Raw genomic sequence first — 21628 nt, forward strand, 5'->3', positions numbered from 1 at the left:
AAGTCTGGGATAGAGAAATAAATCCAACAGTCAGCAGCACGTAGCTAGTCTTTAAAGCCAGGAGGTTGGGTGAGATCACCAAGGGAGTGAGGGTAGATAGTGAAAGGTATAGGTAGGGAAGGAAACAGTGCAAGTCCTGGGGCACTCTAAAAGAAAGAAGTCTGGGACAAGAGGAAAAACTAGCAAAGGAGACTGAGACAGAGGGAATAGTGAGGTAGGAGGTAAACCAAGAGACGGGAGTGTCCTGGAAGACAAGTTAGCAAATTGCATCAAAGAAGAGAAAGTAATGAACTATTCAACCACTAGATTTTGAATTGGTGAATTTTATTTGTAATAAGGTACCATACAGTATTTGTAATAGCAAAACAATGAAAAGAGTCAAGTATGGAAAGGTTGGGGAATGGTTAGGTTCTATCTAGTACATGCACTTGGACTATTCATAGCCATTTAAAATGATCATTAATTAAGCTTCCTGCAATATTTTTAAAAAAGTCAAGAATACCATTCAGTACAATGGAAAATACTTTTTAAAATCACAAAACCAATCCACATTCTTAAAGGAAATATTAGGCTGGGTGGGATGGCTCACAACTGTAATCCCAGCACTTTGGGAGACCAAAGTGGGCGGATCATTTGAGGTCAGGAGTTTGATAACAGCCTGGCCAACATGGTGAAACCCCATCTCTACTAAAAATACAAAAAAATTAACAGGGTGTGGTGGCACACACCTATAATCCCAGCTACTTGGGAGGCTAAGGCAGGAGAATTGCTTGAGCCCAGGAAATGGGGGTTGCAGTGAGCTGAGACCGTGCCACTGTACTTCAGCCTCTCAAGTAGCTGAGATTACAGGCGTGTGCCACCATGCCCGGCTGATTTTTGTATTTTTAGTAGACCGTGTTGGCCAGGTTGGTCTTGAACTCCTGACCTCAAGTGATCCTCCTGCCGTGGCCTCCCAAAGTGGTGGGATTACAGGCGTGAGCCACCACACCTGGCCAACACATCTTTCTAGTAGTAACTTCGTCACTCCTGTTTACTTTAAAGTAAACCATAATGAATGGGGTCCAAATTTTGTACACTCTTAAAAGAAAATGTGGATTTGAATGCCTTTAGATGGGTCTGTCTTCTGTTGTTTTATCTCAGTACCACCTCTCCCTATTGGATCATTCTGGCTATTTTACCACATTTCTATAATCTCTATTTGAGTTGTAATAGCCTGCCTTTAAGGAATAAGTCAAGATAAAACTTCCAGGACAAGTATTTAGGAAGAGGACATGAAAGGTTCTATATTGCTTTTCAAATTGTGCTATTTAGGGGTGGGAATGAACATTTATTGATCATCTCTCAGTTGTTAGGCATTTTGTTAATTTGTCATACAGACCTCACAATTCTATGAGGTATTTTTTCCCATTTAAAGATGGGAAGATTGAGACACAGAAATTACTTACCCGAGGATGTAGAACTAATAAGTGGCAGAGCTAGAATTCAAACCAAGGTCTAGGTGCAAAGTTTTTTTATAAGCTGGTCTCACCTAATTCCATTTGTTGTCCAGTTTTAGTCCCATTACTACCATCATCTTTGCTCATCTCAAAGTCATTCAGTAGGCACACATTTTTTAAAGAGCACTTTCCGTGTGCTTACTTGATTTACTCTGATAGACCTCCATATTATCTTGCCGATGCTTATGGAATAATGTGTAGACCCCCGAGTCCAGCATTCAGGGCTTTTCACACTGTGGCCACAATCCATTGACCCAACCTAACAGGAAGTGAGGTTTTCCATATCTGTCTTTGTTAACACTGCTCCATTTGTAATGGCCTTCCCTGACACTTTTATCTTTCCAGATTCCTTTCCTCTATCAATTCCAATTCAAGTAATACATTTTTCATTCAGATGTCTGTTATAACTCAGGAACAAGATCCATGCCCTCCCCCATTTAGCCAGTTGACTGGGGCTTCCCAAAATTGGTCTCAGAAAGCCTTTTAAAACTCTGAAAACACTTAAAGAAAAGCAAAATTATGACAACTGTCAGGCAGTACACTAAAAGCTTTCATGCTGGTAAATATATTTATTTCTTGTGAAACATGCTAGAGGATTATTTTGAGACAATTTTGTTTTATTTTACAGGTGTTGCTATATACACTGGAATGGAAACTAAGATGGCATTAAATTACAAGAGCAAATCACAGAAACGATCTGCAGTAGAAAAGTAAGAAAACTGTTTTCATTTATTTATATGTAATTATAACTATACATTTTTTATTCATTTGGTATAAAATATTTATATAAAAATATATATATTAAGTAAACAGGATGATAACCTTGGGGACAGTGATCGTTTTTTATATTTTTACATACAAGTAACATTTTGCACAGTATTGAGCATATAGTAGATGCTCTATAGTATGACTTTTAAAATAAATACTATTGAATAAATGGTGGAAACACTTAATCAGACTAACGCTTCTGCAGATTACAGTTCTAAAACTGAAAAAAAAATTTTTAAATAAACAACTATTTGAAAACATTGGAGACAAACCTGAATCAAATAGAAATGGGCAGGGAGTGTAATCCTGAAAGATGATAGCAGCAAGGGGGAAAATTTTAGAGTGTAGCTTTTTGCCTGAGGACACTCCGCAGTTTATGTGCTGCTTGGAACATCAAAAAGTCTGAACTTTACTGGATAGAAGTATCAGAGGACAAGGTTAATAGCTGGAAGAGCAGCTGGAAAGTTAGGGGAAAATAATGTAAGGGGATTAGCATTAATTCCCTTCTGTAAGCAATGAGAGGTAAGCTACAGAAGGGAATTAACTCTAAAAACTGCACATAAATTCTGCCCAAGTCCTTGGCTGACTGCTAGAACTATGCATGTGCAAAGGAGACAAAGAACTCAACAGAGAATTTTACTGCTGCTCATTGCATTGGAGATATAGTTTGTTGAACCAGGTGAAATTAACTGCCTACTGGAATAAAAATTAGCACTCTTCTGAGGAACATAAAAGAATACAGACTGTCTAGAATGTATTATTTATAAAGTCCAGTCTGCAATAAAAAATAAGCAGAAGGTGAAGAAAATGTATTTCATCCATAAGAGAAAAAGCACTTAATAGAAACTCTCCAGAATGATCCAGATCTTGCGTTTAGCAGACAAGAACTTTAAAGCAGATACTATAAATTTATTATAAATATGTTCAAGGGCCTAAAGGAAAATTTGAATGAACATATGGGAAAACTCAGCAGATAAATGAAAACTCTTGACTTGAAAAACATAATTACTAAAATGGAAACATCATTAGGTGGGCTCAACACCAGACTGAATCAGTCAGACCAGTGAACTTGAAGAAAACACAAATTATTCAGTTGAAAAATGGAGAGGAAAAAAGATTACGAAAAATGAACAGAGCTTCAGAGCCATGTGGGATAATATTAAGCTGTTTGGCATATGTGTAATTGATTCCCAAATAGAAAAAAGGACAGAATAAAAATATTTGAAACAATAATGTCTGAAAATTTCTAAAATTTGGGGAAAAAGTTTCAGCCTACACTACAAAGATCAGTAAACTCTAAGCAGGAAAAATGCAAAGAAAACCACCCCAAAGCACATGATGGTCAAAATACCAGAATCCAGAGAAAAAGAAAATGTTTCAAGGAGCCAAAGAGAAATGCCTCACATGTAGGTGAATAACAATATGAGTGATGACCGGTTCTTATCAGAAACAACAGAGGACACTGGGGAAAGGACATCCAAGGAAAATTGGATAGTTACATGCAGAAGAATGAAACTGGATCCCTGTCTTTCACCAAAGAAATAATCAACTCAAGGCTGAGTGCAGTGGCTCATACCTGTAATCCCAGCACTTTGGGAAACCAAGACAGGAGGATCACTTGAGGTCAGGAGTTCAAGACCAGCCTGGCCAACATGGTGAAACTTTGTCACTACTAAAAATACAAAAATCAGCCGGGTATGGTGGCGTCTGCCTGTAGTCCCAGCTACTCAGGAGGCTGAGGCAAGAGAATTGCTTGAACCCAGGAGGCAGAGGTTGCAGTGAGCTGAGATCATGCCATGCACTCCAGCCTGGGCAACAGAGCGCGAGACTCCATCTCAAAAACAAAACAAAAAACAAAAGTGTATCAAAACCACGATGAGATGTCATCTTGCCAGCCAGAATGGCTGTTATTAAAAAGACAAAAATAAAAAAATAAACAATAGATGCTGGCAAGGATATGGAGAAAAGGAAACTCTTATATGTGTTGGTGGGCATGTCAGTTAGGCTAGCCACTGTGGAAAACAGTCTGGAGATGTCTCCGAAAACTAAAAACATAATTACCTTATGGTCCAACAATCCCACTACTGGGTTTTATCCAAAGGAAGAGAAATCAGTATATCAAAGGAATATCTGCACTTGCATGTTTATTGCAGCACTATTCATAATAACAAAGATAAGGATTCAATCTAACAGTTCAGCAGATGGATGGATAAAAAAATGTATACATACCTACACAATGGAATACTGTTTGGCCATAAGAAGAATGAAATCGTGTCATTAGCAGCAACATGGATGTAACCGAAGATCATTATGTTAAGTGATGCAAGCAAGCACAGAAAGACACTCATTCATGGCACACACCTGTAATCCCAGCACCTTGGGAGGCCGAGGTGGGCGGATCACTTGAGGTCAGGAGTTCAAGACCAACCTGGCCAACATGGCAAAACCCTGTCTCTACTAAATATGCAAAATTAGCTGGGTGTGGTGGTGTGCGCCTGTAGTTCCAGCTGCTTGGGAGGCTGAGGCAGGAGAATTGCTTGAACCCAGGAGGCTGAGGTTACAGTAAGGCGAGATCGCACCACTGAACTCCAGCCTGGGTGACAGAGCGAGACTCCATCTCAAAAAATTAAAAAAAGACACTTTATTCATGTTTTTCAAAGAACCAACTTTCGGCTTTAATTTTGTGTATTTTTTTTCTCTTTTCCATTGGCTTCAGCTCACATCTTCTTAATTTCCTCTGTTTCTTCTCAGGTTGGGTCTCATTGTTCCTCTTTAACTTCTTATGGTGCCAGGTGAACTCAAATGATTAATTTTAAGCTTTCTTTTTCTCTTATATAAACAGAGCACAAAAGATGATGAGGGGCTGTAAATGAACTGTTACAAAGGTCCTACATTTTACATGAAGTAATACAGTAGCATCTATAAATAAATTACAATAAGGTGAAGATGCATATTCTCATCTCTGGAGCTTTCATTAAAAACAATAAGGCAAGGATTTATAGCTAGTAAGTTAGAGCAACTGAATATTAAAATGTTTGATAAACACTGTAAACAGCTAGAAAGGAAGAACAGCGAAACAGAAAACCAAATGACACAAATAGAAAACAAATAGCAAAATGGTGGTCCTAAATTTGACCAAAAATTACATGAAATGTAAATGCATCAAACAGTCTAATGAAGTCAGAGATTGTCAGATTGGATAAAAGAGCCAGACCCAACTACATGCTGCCTAGAAGAAATATAGTTTACATATAAAGATATAAATAGGTTGACATCAAAAGATATACTGTGTATGTTATAAGCCTATGAAAACTGAAAACCAGAATAGTTCCATAATTATACGTGGAAAGTTCATCTAGAGAGATCATATGATGTGCCATAAAACAAATCCCAAAAGATTGAAATCATACAAAGTGTGTTCTTTGACAATGAGGGAATTGGATTAAAAATCAATAACAAAATCTGCAAATATTTTGAAATTAAAAAACAACTCTCTTAACTGACTCATGGGTCAAAGGAGAAATCACAAAGGAAATTTAAATTTCTTCAAATAGAATGGTAATTTAAACCCAACATATCTACATTTGCAGACTCAAGGCAAAGCCCAGCAGCTTAGAGGGAAATTTCTAGCTATAAAGTTGATAAATTCCTGCTGAGATTAACTGATTAAGCAAAAGAGAAGTGGTATAAGAGAAGAAAAGTAAAAAATTACCAATGTCAGGGATGAAAGAGGGGATAGCCCCATAGAGCCTACACATATCCAAGGATAATAAGGAACTATTATGAACAACTTTATGTCACTGACTTTTACAACTTAGATGAAATGGGCAGATTCTTTGAAAACACAGGTAACTTACCAAATTGGCACAGGATGAAATAAAGTCTAAATAACCATAAGTCTGTCAAATAGCTTTAAGTTATTATTTTAAAAGTCTGCACACTAAAGCTCTGCCTTTTTAACACATGGTGCTAGAACAGCTGGACGTCTGTATGTCAAAAATTGAATCTTCACCCTTACCCGTCTCCCACATACGCAAAAACTAACCCAAAGTGTAAGGTCTAAGCATAATAACTAAATCTGTAAAACATGGGAGAAAATCTTTGTGACCTTGGGTTAAGTAAAGATTTCTTAGATGGGAAATGTATGAAAAAGGAACCACGAAAATTGACAGCTTAAACTTCATCGAAATGCACTTAAAAAGGCACTGTTTGTGTTATGAAGATGCCAGAAACTAAAATAAAAAATTTAAAAAGACAAGCCATAGATCAGAGAAAATGTCTGCAAAGCACATATCTTGTAAAGGACTTGTACCTAGAGTATCCAGTCTCACTACTTTTTAACATTATTCTGGAAGCCTTATGCAGTGCAACAAGTTAAAGGATTTAAAAACCATAAGTACTAGAAAGCAAAAAGTAAAGTTGTCCTACTGGAAGACACATGATTTTTCATATAAACAGGCATAAGTATTCAACAAGAAAACTATAATAAGCAAGTTGGTCTCAGAATACAAGGTAAATGAAGATAATTTTTTTTTTTTTTTTTGAGACAGAGTCTCAGTCTGTCACTAGGCTGGAGTGCAGTGGCGTGATCTCGGCTCACTGCAACCTCCGCCTCCTGGGTTCAAGCAGTTCTCTTGCCTCAGCCTCCCGAGTAGCTGGGACTACAGGTGCGTGCCACAACACCCAGCTAATTTTTGTATTTTTTAGTAGAGATGGGGTTTCACCATGTTCGCCAGGATAGTCTTGATCTCTTGACCTCGTGGTCTGCCTGCCTCGGCCTCCCAAAGTGCTGGGTTTACAGGCATGAGCCCGTGTGCCCGGCTGATAAATCATTTTTATATCTATATAATAGAAACAGAAAATGAAATTTTAAAAAAATTATTTTTATAGTAGTGTCAAAAAGCATAATATATTTAGGAATAAGTTTTTTTTTTTAACTTGTGCAAGATTTCTATAATGAAAATTACAAAATGTGGCAAGAGAAATTAAGACCTAAATAAACGGAGAAATCACATTAATAGATTGTCAAGCTCAGTATTGTTAAGCTATCAATTACTGTATAGATTCCCTTAGTCTCAAAATCACAGCAATCTTTTTGTAGTAATTGACAAGGTAATACTAAAGTGTATATTGAAATGCAATAGCCAAAATGCATATTGAGATGCACAGCAAAAACAGTCTCTTTAAGAAAGCTAAAAGATTTACCTTACCTGATTTAATACTTAATATAAAGCTACAGTAATTACAGTGTGGTATTAACATAGAATAAAATAGAGAGTTGAGAAGTAGACCATTCATGTGTGGGTTTGTTGATTTTCAACCAAGCAACAAGTCAATTCAATAAAAAAGTTAGTATTTTCTACAAATGATGCAGCAGTTGGATATTCAAATGAGAAAAACATGAAACTTAGCTTCTACCTTATGCTGTACTCCAGAAAGTTTTGAAAATGAGTCATAGACCTAAATATAAAAGCTAAAATTATAAAACTTTTAGAAGAGCCGGGCGTGGTGGCTCAGGCCAGTAATCCCAGCACTTTGGGAGGCCGAGACAGGCAGATCATCTGAGGTCGGGAGTTTGAGACCATCCTAACCAACATGGAGAAACCCTGTCTGTACTAAAAATGCAAAAATTAGCTGGGCATGGTGGTGAATGCTTGTAATCCCAGATACTTGGTAGGCTGAGGTAGGAGAATCACTTGAACCCTGGAGTCGGAGGTTATGGTGAGCCGAGATCATGCCATTGCACTCCAGCCTGGGCAACAAGAGCAAAACTCCGTCTAAAACAACAAAACAAAACAAAAAACACTTTTAGAAGAAAACTTAGAAAGATATCTTTATGACTTAGAGTAGGTAAGGATTTCTTAGGATACAACAAATATAATAAAAAATTGATAAATTAGACTTTCTCAAAATTAAAAACTTCTGCTCATCAGGCTAAACATTTAAAGAAATGAACCTGCACATTACGAACTGGGAGACAATATTTGAAAACATATCTGACCAAAGACTTGTATCCTGAGTATATAATGATACATACATCATTTGTGTACACACACACACAAACACACATACACAAAAAGCTGCCTACAAATCGACAATGAAAAGAGAAACAAGCCAATTTTAAAAATGGGGAAAAGGTGAAAGGTAGACACTTAAATGGCCAATAAGCACATAAAGAAGTATACAGCATCATTGCTCATGAGAGAAATGCAAATCAAAACTACAAGGAGATACAAATGCATGACTTACTAGAATGGTAAAAATTGAAAAGACTAAATGTTCCCAGTACTGGTAAAGATTTGAAACAACTGGAACTCTTCTAAATAATCCAAGGGTCAAAGAGGAAATCTTAAAGAAAATTTTAAAAAATACTTGGATATCAGTGAAAATACAGTATATCAAAATTTGTGGGATACAGCTGAAGCAGTATAGGCATTTCTAGCACTAAATACTTACATTAGAACAGAAACATCAGTGGCAAAGGGAAATTAACATTTAAACCACAATGCCACTTACAGTTGCTCCCCAAAGAAAGAACAACCTAGGTACACATCTAACAAAATACATACAAATCTTTATGCTGAAAATCACAAAACACTGAGGAAAGAAATCAAAGATCTAAATAAATGGAACAATATATCATGTTCATGGGTTGAAAGACTCAGTAAAGATGCCAGTTTTCCCAAATCGATTAATAGGTATAATGCAATTTCTATAAAAGTCTCAGCAAGTTTTTTTGTAGAAGTAGAAAATTTATTCAGAAATTTAGATAGAAAAGCAAAGGAACAGTTTTGAAAATGAAAAAGTGGGAAGAGTTGCTATTGATGTTAAGTCTTACTATATAAGCGACAGTAATCAAGACAATTTGGTGTTGGTGAAAGAATAGGTACATAGATCTGTGTTACACAATAGAGAACCCCAGAAACAGACCAACACAAATAGGCCCAGTTGATTTTTGGCAACAACACAAAAGCAATACAATAGAGGAAGGATAATCTTTTTCAACAAATGGTGCTAGAACAATTGGATATCCATAGCAAAACAAACCCAAACCCCCACTGTGTGTAAAAATTAATTCAACTGAAGCATAGATTTAATGTAAAACATTAAGCTATAAAACTTTTAGAAGAAAACAGAATCTTCAGGACCTAGTGTTAGACAAAGAGCTAGAAGACATGACACTGAAAGTGTAATTCCTCAATCAAAAAAATTAGTAAGTTGTAGTTAATCAAAGTTAAACACTTTGGTGCTGTGAAAAACCCTCTTAAAAGGATGAAAAGACAAGCTACAGACTGGGGAAAAATATTTGCAAACCACAAATCTTTCAGAGGCTTTACGTTTGGAAACATAAAGAGTGCTGAAACTCAACAGTAATTCAGTGATCCAATTAGAAAATGAGCAAAAGACATATTTCATATTTCACCAAATGCATAATACATATTTCACCAGAGAAAAGCTGCAGATGACAAGCACATGAAAAGATACTCAGCATCATTACCTATTTGAGAAAAGCAAATTAGAACCACATTGGGATATCACCACACCCATTACAATAGTTAAAAATAGTGATAATACTAAATGGCTAGGGGGTGGAGAGACTGAATCTCTTATATGTTGTTGGTGGGAATTAAAAATAGTAAACCCACTCTGGAAGATAGTTTGGAAGTTTCTTATAAAACTAAATGTGTTTACCATATGACCCAGCTGTTGCACTCTTGGGCATTTAACTCAGATAAATGAATTTTATGCTGTCACAAAAACTCAAGCAGAAATGTTCATAGCCACTTTATTTGTTACAGCAAAAAACTGGCAACAGCCCAATGTCCTAGAAATCTTTATTCAGCTTTTTTGCGTATCTGTTGCTGTAGTAGGTTTTCTGAGATATAATTCAATCTCTTTTTGGGGATTTCAATCAAGTTGAAAGTTTAATGCACAGTAAAAAAATTAGGTAATAGGGGCTGTGGTACTAGTTTTAAATTTAAATAAGGGGAAGTTGAATGTAAACCAATGTAATTAGGACAGACTTTAGGAAGGAGATGGATTTTGAGTTAAATTTTGAAAAATAGGTTAATAATGTCAGGAAAAAGGAGAATATGTCTGATGAGGATAGACATGAGCAAAGAAAGATGGAAATAAACCAGGCATTTTGTTGCCGCAAGGAGACATGACTAGTTTAGTGAAAAGAGGTCAAAATTTAGAGTCATACAGATGTAGATTTGAATGGCATATCCCTTCCTTACTAGCTCTGTGGGGCTTTGGACCAGTTTTTTTCTTCTCTTGATCCGAGTGTTCTCATGTATAAAAGTGCTAGCAGTACTGTAGGTGAAGTGCTGAATACTATGCCTAACACATAATAACCAAACAAAAGCCAGTTCCTTTCTTATGTTCCTTATTTACTGTCACTGCAGAATATATAGAGTTTACATTGGAACATGGTGGAATCGACTTATTCCATAGGTAAGATTAGGTTAAATTATGGAAGGCCTAGGGAGAAAAATCAGAATTCAGGCATTTTTCAATCTTTTAAGGGTTTTTACAAAGCTTGTGATTTGCATTTTCCCTCAATATCTGTTGGATGTGAGAGTTCATTATAACATCGCTTGTTTTGTATACAGTTGCATTTACAATGATGAGTTCCTTTAATTGTGTTAATAATATATGTTTTTAAACTTAAAATCAAAGACATGTGGCATTAGGCTTACCTAGTAAAGAGAAGAGGGATTCTGAAGTCAATTCCTGACTTGTGTGATTTTGGGAAATTTACAGAATTATTTTTGGGCTTTGGTCTTTGTCAGTTAAAAGTGTGTAATAATTTCCCCTTTAAGGGTTTTCATATAGATTAGGTAAGGTAGTAGATGTGACAAACATTTTATAAAATTTTAATGCTATACAAATGTTATTTTTAGCTATTACACTTAAGATGGGTGCTGAAAATGTGAAAAAAAAAAAAACTTAGAATAATTACTTATGGCAAAAATAACTGACTTAAAACCGTCACTTACTATAAGCATTTTGAATGGTAACATGGCTATATTAAATAGGCTTGTAACCTGTGTGTATTGGTTCTTTTATTGCTAGTAAATAAATTCTATTTAATGGTTATTTCTTGAAAACAAAAACTGTGTGTTTTAAAATAGCTACAGTATAGTACTTTCTGTGTTTTAATATCCTCTCTAATACAAGTACTAATTTTCAAGCAAATGAATATAGTAATAAATGATTTGTATGTTTTATATTCTCTTTTTCTTCCTTTAGGTCAATGAATACATTTTTGATAATTTATCTAGTAATTCTTATATCTGAAGCTGTCATCAGCACTATCTTGAAGTATACATGGCAAACTGAAGAAAAATGGGATGAACCTTGGTATAACCAAAAAACAGAACATCAAAGAAATAGCAGTAAGGTATTTTATGGTGTTATTGACTGTGTCATAAAGGAAACTATTATTTGGCACAGTTAGTGCTTTGGTAGCGACTTCTGATAGGAGAGACCACTATAATCCTAAAATCGTTGGTACTGAAGGGTGACAAAAATGGCATTGCAGATGCAGAGAAGCCAGCGTGTTTGTACTGATAGCTTTTTGTAGTTTACAGCATAAAAAGTTGTATTCCCTATGGCTTGACTTGAATAGTTCAAAGAGGTCACAAAATTTTAAATCCGTCTATCTTTGCATTTCACATTAATAATACTACAAACTCAGTTTTCTCTTCCATTTACTATGTCTTATAAATGAATCAAAGAGTAAATGGATGTATTTTTCATTTTGTCTTAATAATTCAAGGATGCTTATTATCAGTCTTAATATGAACTAATATACAAATTATGTCGTATGTTTTAAATTGATTAAACATGGACTACCAAGAGAATTTAACCTATAATTTTGGTAAATAATTGTTCTCCAAATTTCACTTTAGATTAAAATCTATGTATTGGAAGACAAATTTGGATCTCAAGAGACTATAAAGCAAATAATCACAGGGTCATATTTTTAATATCATTCACAATTAGGTACATTTCCTTTCACAAATGCATGTTGAAATATGAAACCACTAAAGCCATTAAAATAGGCTATTCCTATGTAATCTGTACTTAAGAGTTTTAATTTCTAGCACTTTTAGCCTCACAATTATTTTATAACTTTGTAAAGTTACACTCAACTTTTAGTAGTTATCTGATTTTGAAGGGTAATAGTAGAATGGGATAAGTACACTCCAGATATTATAATTTTGCCAAAGGTAGTTTCAGTCATACCAGGCTTTTTGTTAACTTCTGAAAGTAACAAATTAACTTATTTGAATTTAACCTTTTCATCATTTACTTCATCAAGATTCTAATGAGCAATACAATAACCAGAGGAAATGTAATGTTAGACAATTCAATAAATGGATTTGAATTCATGAGACTATTTACCTCAGAATATAGTTGATAGTCTATGTAGACATGAAACTTTCTGGTAATTTTCATCAATAATACTGAAGAAATTCTAGTGTATTTTTTCTTATCAAACAATTATTTCCTTTTTTCTAGATTCTGAGATTTATTTCAGACTTCCTTGCTTTTTTGGTTCTCTACAATTTCATCATTCCAATTTCATTATATGTGACAGTTGAAATGCAGAAATTTCTTGGATCATTTTTTATTGGCTGGGATCTTGATCTGTATCATGAAGAATCAGATCAGAAAGCTCAAGTCAATACTTCCGATCTGAACGAAGAGCTTGGACAGGTGAAAATGATCCTAATATTTTGTTTCTCTAATTTGTTATTATCAAAGTAATACATGTGCAAAGATTAACAAGATATTATGACGCTTATACCTAAAACAACACTCCTTTGCTCCACTCCTAGCTGTTCCCAGTTTTTAAACCCTAAGTTGTTTCTTTTGTTATTTACCACTATATTTCTATTTGATATTCTTTCTTATTCTTGAGTTTTAGACATTATCTACTATGGAATATAAAGACATAGCTCTTACACTACTCTTCACACACACGTACCCAGACACATATCCACTTTGCTTCTCCATAGCCCCCTAATATTATCATATCACAATTTGGGATTTAATAAATATTTTTATTAACATTCTTATGATTGTTTTAATGTTGTTCACTAATTCTCAGTTCTATGGGTGTGTTCTATAATACCATAATTACATTTCCCTTCTTATATATTTTGTTTTCCCAAGAGTTAATTGCTCTGTTTTTTCATTTCCTTAATTTCCATATGCCACAAACAAGTCTCTGATAATATGTGCAGCATCTGTCTACATATTCAAACATATCAGGTAATCTAGGAGTTCCTTTCTTCCTCCCTGCCTTCCTTTTTTTTCTTTTTTCTTTTCTTTTTTTTTTTTTTTGGTGACAGTGTTTTTGGAGGCTTCCACCTTTCTGCTTCAATTGGATTATTCTTTTATTCTTTCTGGGCTTGCTTCTCAACTGTCACTCTGGACTTCCCTTTACCATCACCCTGGAAATTCCTTTACCTCTCTCCTGTTTTGGATCTCCTCTTTCTTGCATCCCATGTGCTTCCTACCTGTGGCTTATTGTCTTTTGGTGCTGTATATCTTCTAACAACTTCCTGAGAAAGGATGTATGAGAGGAAAATGTTTTTAAACTTGACATATCTGAAAATATCTTTATTCTCTTTTCACACTTGATTAATAATTTAGCTGGTATTGCATTCCAGATTGAAATCTTCAGAAATTTTAAGGGATTTTATTGTTTTCTAGCCTCCAGTATTGCTGTTAGAGAAATCCAGTTCCATTCTGATTCCCAATTATTTATGTATGATCTGTTGTTTTATCTCTGGAAGCTTTAGGATCTCCTTATGCAATAGTTGTGAAATTCATGATGGTGTACCTTGGTGTTGGTTTTTCCTTTTTTATGTTTTGTTTCATTGGCAGTTAACTCTGTGAGTCTTTTCAGCCTAGAAACACATGGCCTTCAATTCTAGGAAATTTTCTTTTTTTTTTTTTTTTTTTTTTTTTCTTTTTTTTTTTTTGATAACATGTCTTTCTGTGTTTCCCTTGTTTTGAAACTTAACTATTTGCATGTCATACCACTTATATTGACCCTTTAATTCTCTTCAATTTTCAGTTTTTATTTGTTTTTATAATTCTGCTTTCTGGTAGAATGCCTCTGGTTTATCTTTTCAGTATCTTTAGATTTATTTCTGCTATAGTATTTTTAATTTCTAATATTTTGGTATTCTCTGGATAGTTTTTTAAAATTGCCTCTTATCCCATTCCTTGAGCACAATCTATTCTTGTACCTCCCCTAGTATATTAATGACAGTCAATTGAAGTCTTCTTCTGCCCCCTGTATTATCTTTGCTTGTAGTGCATTTTCCAGAACAATGAGTTCTGCTATAATGTGATATATGCATTCCTAAAATTCACTGCATAATGCAAAATTGATTAGTTAAAGCCACAGGGTTTATGAGAGAATGGGATTGGGGTAGAACACAAAAACATTAATAATACTTTCTTTTTTTTTTTTTGAGATGGGGTTTCACTCTTGTGGCCCAGGCTGGAGTGCAATGGCATAATCTCGGCTCACCACAACCTCCACCTCCCAGGTTCAAGCGATTCTCCTGCCTCAGCCTCCCGAGTAGCTAGGATTACTGGCATGCGCCACCCACACCCGGCTAATTTTGTATTTTTAGTAGAGACGTGGTTTCTCCATATTGGTCAGGCTGGTCTTGAACTCCCAACCTCAGGTGATCCTCCCACCTCAGCCTCCCAAAGTGCTGGGATTACAGGCGTGAGCCACTGCACCCGGCCTAATAATACATTTTTTAAAAGATAGGAACCTAATAAAAGCAGCACTTGCCAAATTGTTCATGAATACGCAAATACTGCAATAAATATGGCACTTATCTGGAAAAGACCTGAAGTTTGCCTGTGGAAGATAGGCATCAGAAGGGTTGCAGCTTATGTGTTACTGTGAAGTGTTAGAAGGAAGGTTATCTGAAATCAGAGGGAAGGTTGTAATACCAGACGTGGATGAGTGTGACTCATAACACATGGTGAACTGAGATAGCTAGTAACTGAGGTTTGGGCAAAATTTGAGCAAAGTTTTGATTACGCTTAAATTGCCCCTCATTTTATCAGTTGCATCGGGATAAATTTGTGTTTTTCAAGACAGTGTTACAGCAGAACTGATTATAATTTGTTTCAGATTCTACCTTTTATGTAAGGAGTGATCCTCAAATGGATGCTAATCTTTGGCTATCATTTCAAGTGTAAAAGTGCTCTGTCCGGGAGGCTGAGGTGAGAGGATGACTTGAGCCCAGGAAGTCGAGGCTGCAGTGAGCCGTGATCACACCACTGCACTCCAGCCTGGGCAACAGAATGAGACCCTGTCTCAAAAACAAACAAATAAATAAATAAATAAACAAACAAACAAACAAAAACGAAAGGCTGGGATCCCAGCACTTTGGGAGGCCAAGGGGGTGGATCAGTTGAGCCCAGGAGTTCAAGACCAGCTTGGAGAACATGGCAAAACCCCATCTCTACAAAAAATAAAAAATTAGCTGGAATACAAAAATTAGCCAGGTGCAGTGGTGCGTGCCTATGGTTCCAGCTACCTGGGAGGCTAAGGTAGGAGAATCACTTGAGCCCAGGAGATGGAGGTTGCAATGAGCCAAGATTGTGCCACTGCGCTCCAGCCTGGGCAACAAGAGTGAAACCCTGTCTATAAAAAAAAAAAAAAAAAAAAAAAACCACTAATATGCTTATCAGAAGCTATTGATTCAGTGGGCCACACCTTAAGGTAATGGGCTGACAGGCCCAGCAGGTAATATTTCTGCTGCTTATGACTGCTAGAATTGGCCATTGGAAATCTGTTTTTAGTGTGCTGCCTTACTTCTGTGTTCAGCTGTCTGTGGAGACCAGATTCTGTCTGGTTCAGCCTACTAGCCTTCCAGCTGTTACTCCAATAAATGAGGGGCATTTTGAAGTTTGCAACTTTTAAAGAGATTTCAGAATTAAACTACTCCTGATAGCCTGTATTTTCAGCCTCATCCTGTACTCCCACATTCAGGGTTAGCTGGTAGGTCTACTTCCTGAGAGTTTCTGAGAATGGGTTTCCTCATCGCTTGGGTTTCAGATTCTTAATTCTGGTAAATCAGTTACCACTCATTCATCTCCTTTTCCATCTTCCAAACTTGTGTCAATCTTCCCTCTCATGTTGACTTTTTTACCATTTTTTTGTTCTTTTTCTATTTTTTTATCCTCATGGTGAAGTTTTAAGAGAACCAGAGGTAATTAAATGTGCTCAACCTATCATATTTAACCACAAGTTGATGCATTTATTTTTAGTAACATTTAGGAGGCCTTAATAGTTTATGTTAAATATTAATTAATGTCACATTTCTTTAATTATGTATTATTATATATTTAAGGCCTAAAGGCCCATTTTTACTTTTCTGAATAAATTTTTTCCAATCTACCTTTGACCTTTCTTTCTCAACTCTCTTCACCTCCTTTTTCCTTCATGATAGACTTTTTGTTTTTCTGGAACTCCACATTGTGTAGGCATACTCATGTCTGCTTTGTCTTTTTTGTTTGTTTGTTTGTTTTTGTTTTTGTTTTTGAGACGGAGTCTTATTCTGTCACCCAGAATCTCGGCTCACTGCAACCACCACCTTCCAGGTTCAAGCGATTCTCTCGCCTTAGCCTCCCAACTAGCTGGGATTATAGGCGCTTGCCACCATGCCTGGCTAATTTCTGTATTTTTAGTAGAGACAGGTTTTGCCATTTGGCCAGGCTGGTCTCAAACTCCTGACCTCAGGTGATCTGCCTGCCTCGGCCTCCCAAAGTGCTGGGATTACAGGTGTGAGCCACCGCGCCCGGCCTGCTTTGTCTTTAAGAAGCTTCTGGTGATTATTTCTTTAATTACTGATTTTCTCAGCCTCTCTTTTTGCTTTTGAAACTTCAAGTATTTCATGTATGTGTATTGCCTCTATTCCTATTTTGTCTTTATACCAATGAAATCTACTTTATTTCATACTCTTCTATGCTCTTTTATTTCCATATTATCCAAAAAACAACGCTTAGGAAGGTTTACAGTGGTGACCTATTTATCACCAAAGTTAAAAGATTAAACTTCTTGAATTTATATATATATATTTTTTTTAATCAAAATTAATTTATTTTATCCATCCCTACCATCTAATCTTTTTTCTAAAGAATCTTCCATGACTGATAGGTCAGTCTGTATTCTAGTATCTAGTAACCTGTGGAGTATTATTTCTGTTTGACTGCTAATGTATCTTATATATTTTGTTTATAACTCATCCCTCATTCTTTCTAATCTACACTTGTGGGTGTTTTTTAATTAACTTGCATGGGGTCTTTATATCTACCTTTAACTTCCAACTCAACATTGCTATAGATACTGGGCAACATTTAATATCAAATAGTAAAGATAAGGTATTCTAGCTCTTATTTCCAGTTTCACCATTTATTTGCTTTTTGACTTTTTATAATTTTCTGCCAAATTTATCTCTGCCTTTCTTTTTGGATATCGATCTTTTTATCCTGAAATTTTGCTGAACTTATGTATTCTATTTTTTTTAGTGGCTTTTTAGAATTTTCTGTATACAAATTCATATGTGCAAATGGAGATAGTTTTCCAATCATGTTAACTTTTATTTCCCTTTTCTTGCCTAATTGTCATGGCTAAAACCTTAAGTACAATGTTGAGTAAAAGTGACAAAAGCAGTCTTATTCCTGATCTTAGGAAGACAGCATGCAGTCTCTCTCCATAAAGTATGATGTTAGCTGTGAGTTTTTTATAGATACCCTTTATCAGGCTGAGGAAGTTCCTTTTTATTCCAGTTTGTTGGATGCCTTTATCATGAAGGCTATTGGATTTTTATCAAATGCTTTTTTCTGCACCTATTTTGGTGGTTATTTTATTAATAAAATGAAGGCCAGGTACCATTTTATTAATATGATGGATTACGTTAATTTTTTAAAATGTTGAATAAATCTTGCAATTCTGGGATAAATCCCACATATTTGTAGTATATAACCCTTTTTATATGTTTCTGGATTTGATTTGCATCTCTTTATAAGGGATGTTGGTCTGTAGCTTGTTTCTTTTCTTGTGATTTCTACATCCCTTTTTAAAGGACTTCTTTCTCAAGTCATTATTGCAATAATCAAATTTTCATGATGATCCTAGTTGGATCAAGACTTGACTATTACATCCTTCTTTTGTCATGGACGTACCTTCTTTTAAAGTAATTTTTCTGGAATTAGCCTCCAAAAGTAATGAAATAATTTGTCTTACTTGCTTTTAAAAATATTTTTTGGCCGGGCGCGGTGGCTCAAGCCTGTAATCCCAGCACTTTGGGAGGCCGAGACGGGTGGATCACGAGGTCAGGAGATCGAGACCATCCTGGCGAACACGGTGAAACCCCGTCTCTACTAAAAAATACAAAAAACTAGCCGGGCGAGATGGCGGGCGCCTGTAGTCCCAGTTACTTGGGAGGCTGAGGCAGGAGAATGGCGTAAACCTGGGAGGCGGAGCTTGCAGTGAGCTGAGATCCGGCCACTGCACTTCAGCCCGGGCGACAGAACGAGACTCCGTCTCAAAAAAAAAAAAAAAAAAAAAAAAAATATTTTTTTCTTTTACACATTCATTTTTTTCACTAAATTTGTTTTCTGTCCTCAGTTTCAACTTCTCTCTGTTTTAGACAATTCATACCTCTACCTTCTTGTATTGCAGTTGTTATCATTGTGTATTCCTATTCCCAGCCCTGCACTATTTCTCCTCACCCAGATACCCTTTCACATTCTTTGTTATTAAGCATCCTTTCTGCCCTGCTTTAGAGATAATTCTTGAGTCCTACTACTTAAAATACCTTAGCCAAGAAACAGAAAAGAAGCATTAATACCAAATTCTCGTCAATTCTAGAGATAAACATGTACATAAAAATGCCACAAACTTCAAAATCTATGTAGCTTTAAACTATTTTGTGTTACCCTGTTTTCTTTCCTTGTCATCTTTTTTTTTTAATTGTGCTTGGATTATAAGAATCTCAGCATCCATATATCAATATTAATAGATAAACTTGACTTCAGGAGAGCAAGGACAGAGATTTTTTTCTTGCTTAACATAGGTCCGTGAACACAAAGGTTTATTTTCTTTTGTTTGCTGTCTCTATAGGTAGAGTATGTGTTTACAGATAAAACTGGTACACTGACAGAAAATGAGATGCAGTTTCGGGAATGTTCAATTAATGGCATGAAATACCAAGAAATCAATGGTAGACTCGTACCCGAAGGACCAACCCCAGACTCTTCAGAAGGAAACTTATCTTATCTTAGTAGTTTATCCCATCTTAACAACTTATCCCATCTTACAACCAGTTCCTCTTTCAGAACCAGTCCTGAAAATGAAACTGAACTGGTAAGTAATTTTTAAATTAATAAATAAGGGTTTCATATGAAATAATTCTCTGCAGTAGTTGATGAGTTGCAGGAAAAAAAGTTTGTGTCAGTAGAGCAAGGAATATATATTTGAAATTCATATCAGACAGTTTAACTTGTCTGCCTTAGCTCTTTGAGTATTTAAATGGAACATAGTTAAAAAAAGCCCTTACTGCCTTGAAGTGAAGAAGACTTTCTTTGAAAAATAGAGCTTAAACTTATTTAATACTTTTTGAGACCTCACTTCTTCTATAAAAAAGTGTTCCCCTCTACTTGCAGTTTGGTTGTACCTCCTAAAAAGATGCTCACATGTCGAAGGGTCCTAAGCAAATGTGACATTTTACTTTTTGAAGGCAGAAACAACCAACTATTATTCAGGCAATCAAGGTTGTAGCACTCTTGTTCTAGATCTTAGAATTTTGCCTCTGGTTTCCTAAATGGTATGTGGAAATGATATTTTTATCATGAATATGAATTACATTTTTACAGATTAAAGAACATGATCTCTTCTTTAAAGCAGTCAGTCTCTGTCACACTGTACAGATTAGCAATGTTCAGACTGACTGTATTGGTGATGGTCCCTGGCAATCCAACCTGGCACCCTCGCAGTTGGAGTACTATGCATCTTCACCAGACGAAAAGGCACTAGTAGAAGCTGCTGCAAGGTAATTTAGTCTGATTTCCAGATCTTCGGAAAAACACCGTTTAAATAAATGCAACAATATTAGAATCATAATTTAAATTTTTCAAACATAAATTCATCATTTTAAGTTGTCAGAATTCATATAAATACATAAAAATAGAAGTACAATTTAAATTTTAAATGACAATTTGAAGTCATTTTATTATCAAGCTTGCATTCTTTTTTTTAAGATCTCTTTGAAAGTCTGATTACTATAAAAATCTGTGTAATAGAATTTATGAAAAATGCTTGTGTATATGTTGTACTACATCTACTCTGATCCTTCTAATCCTCCTAGTCCTTAAAAGTATATATGTGTGTATGTGTATATATTTTCTTTTATATATATAAAAGAATATAAGAATATATATAATACATATAAATGTGAATATATAATATATATATGTGAATATATATAATATATACATGTATATATAATATATAAAAATGTGTGTGTCTATATATATATATATATATATATATATATATATATTTTTTTTTTTTTTTTTTTGAGATGGAATCTCACTCTGTCACCCAGGCTGGAGTGCAGTGGCGTGATCTCAGCTCAGTGCAGCCTCTGGGGTTCAAGCCATTCTCCTGACTCAGACTCCTGAGTAGCTGGGACTACAGTCACAGGGCACCACACCTGGCTAATTTTTGTATTTTTAGTAGAGATTGGGTTTCACCATGTTAGCCAGACTGGTCTTGAATTCCTAAACTCAGGTGATCAACCCGCTTTGGCCTCCCAAAGTACTGGGATAACAGACATGAGCCACCACTCCTGGCACCAAAGTAGTGATATTAAAAGGAAATATTTTTAAATGCATTTTAAATTTTGATTTTAAATGTTTTTATTCAAGTTAAGCTATAGTGACATTGTGAAATATGCAGTATTATTTCTTAAGTCTCACTTTTTTATCCTTATAATGTCTAGGATTGGTATTGTGTTTATCGGCAATTCTGAAGAAACTATGGAAGTTAAAACACTTGGAAAACTGGAACGGTAATTTTTTTCATATATTAGAATGTTCTCTGTGTTAAGTGTATATAGTATAGAATAGGGATCAGTAAACTGTGGCTCACAGGGCAAATCTGGCCTATTTTCTGTTTTTCTACAGCCCACAAATCACATTACTTTTTTTGTTTGTTTGTTTGTTTGTTTTTGTGACAGAATCTTGCTCTGTCACCCAGGCTGGAGTGCAGTGGCACGATCTTGGCTCACTGCAGCCTCCATCTCCCA

The 21628-nt window shown here is 35.4% G+C and overlaps 1 protein-coding gene across 8 annotated transcripts in view; it reads left to right on the forward strand.

The window, feature by feature from the left end:
- ATP11B (ATPase phospholipid transporting 11B (putative)) overlaps nt 1–21628 on the forward strand; it is a 137390-nt gene that overhangs the window by 57254 nt on the left and 58508 nt on the right. For all 8 annotated transcript variants that reach the window (XR_013413672.1, XM_015131514.3, XM_015131513.3 and 5 more), the window contains 6 exons: nt 2125–2206; nt 11520–11670; nt 12795–12992; nt 19444–19686; nt 20196–20371; nt 21323–21391. Coding sequence is in view for 7 of the 8 variants with exons in the window: in XM_015131514.3 (XP_014987000.3) it covers nt 2125–2206; nt 11520–11670; nt 12795–12992; nt 19444–19686; nt 20196–20371; nt 21323–21391 (919 nt within the window). In the remaining variant the exon portion in view is untranslated. The remainder of the gene's footprint in view (nt 1–2124; nt 2207–11519; nt 11671–12794; nt 12993–19443; nt 19687–20195; nt 20372–21322; nt 21392–21628) is intronic.

This window comes from Macaca mulatta, chromosome 2 (genome assembly GCF_049350105.2).
Source record: "Macaca mulatta isolate MMU2019108-1 chromosome 2, T2T-MMU8v2.0, whole genome shotgun sequence".
In the NCBI taxonomy this organism is placed as follows: Eukaryota; Metazoa; Chordata; class Mammalia; order Primates; family Cercopithecidae; genus Macaca; species Macaca mulatta.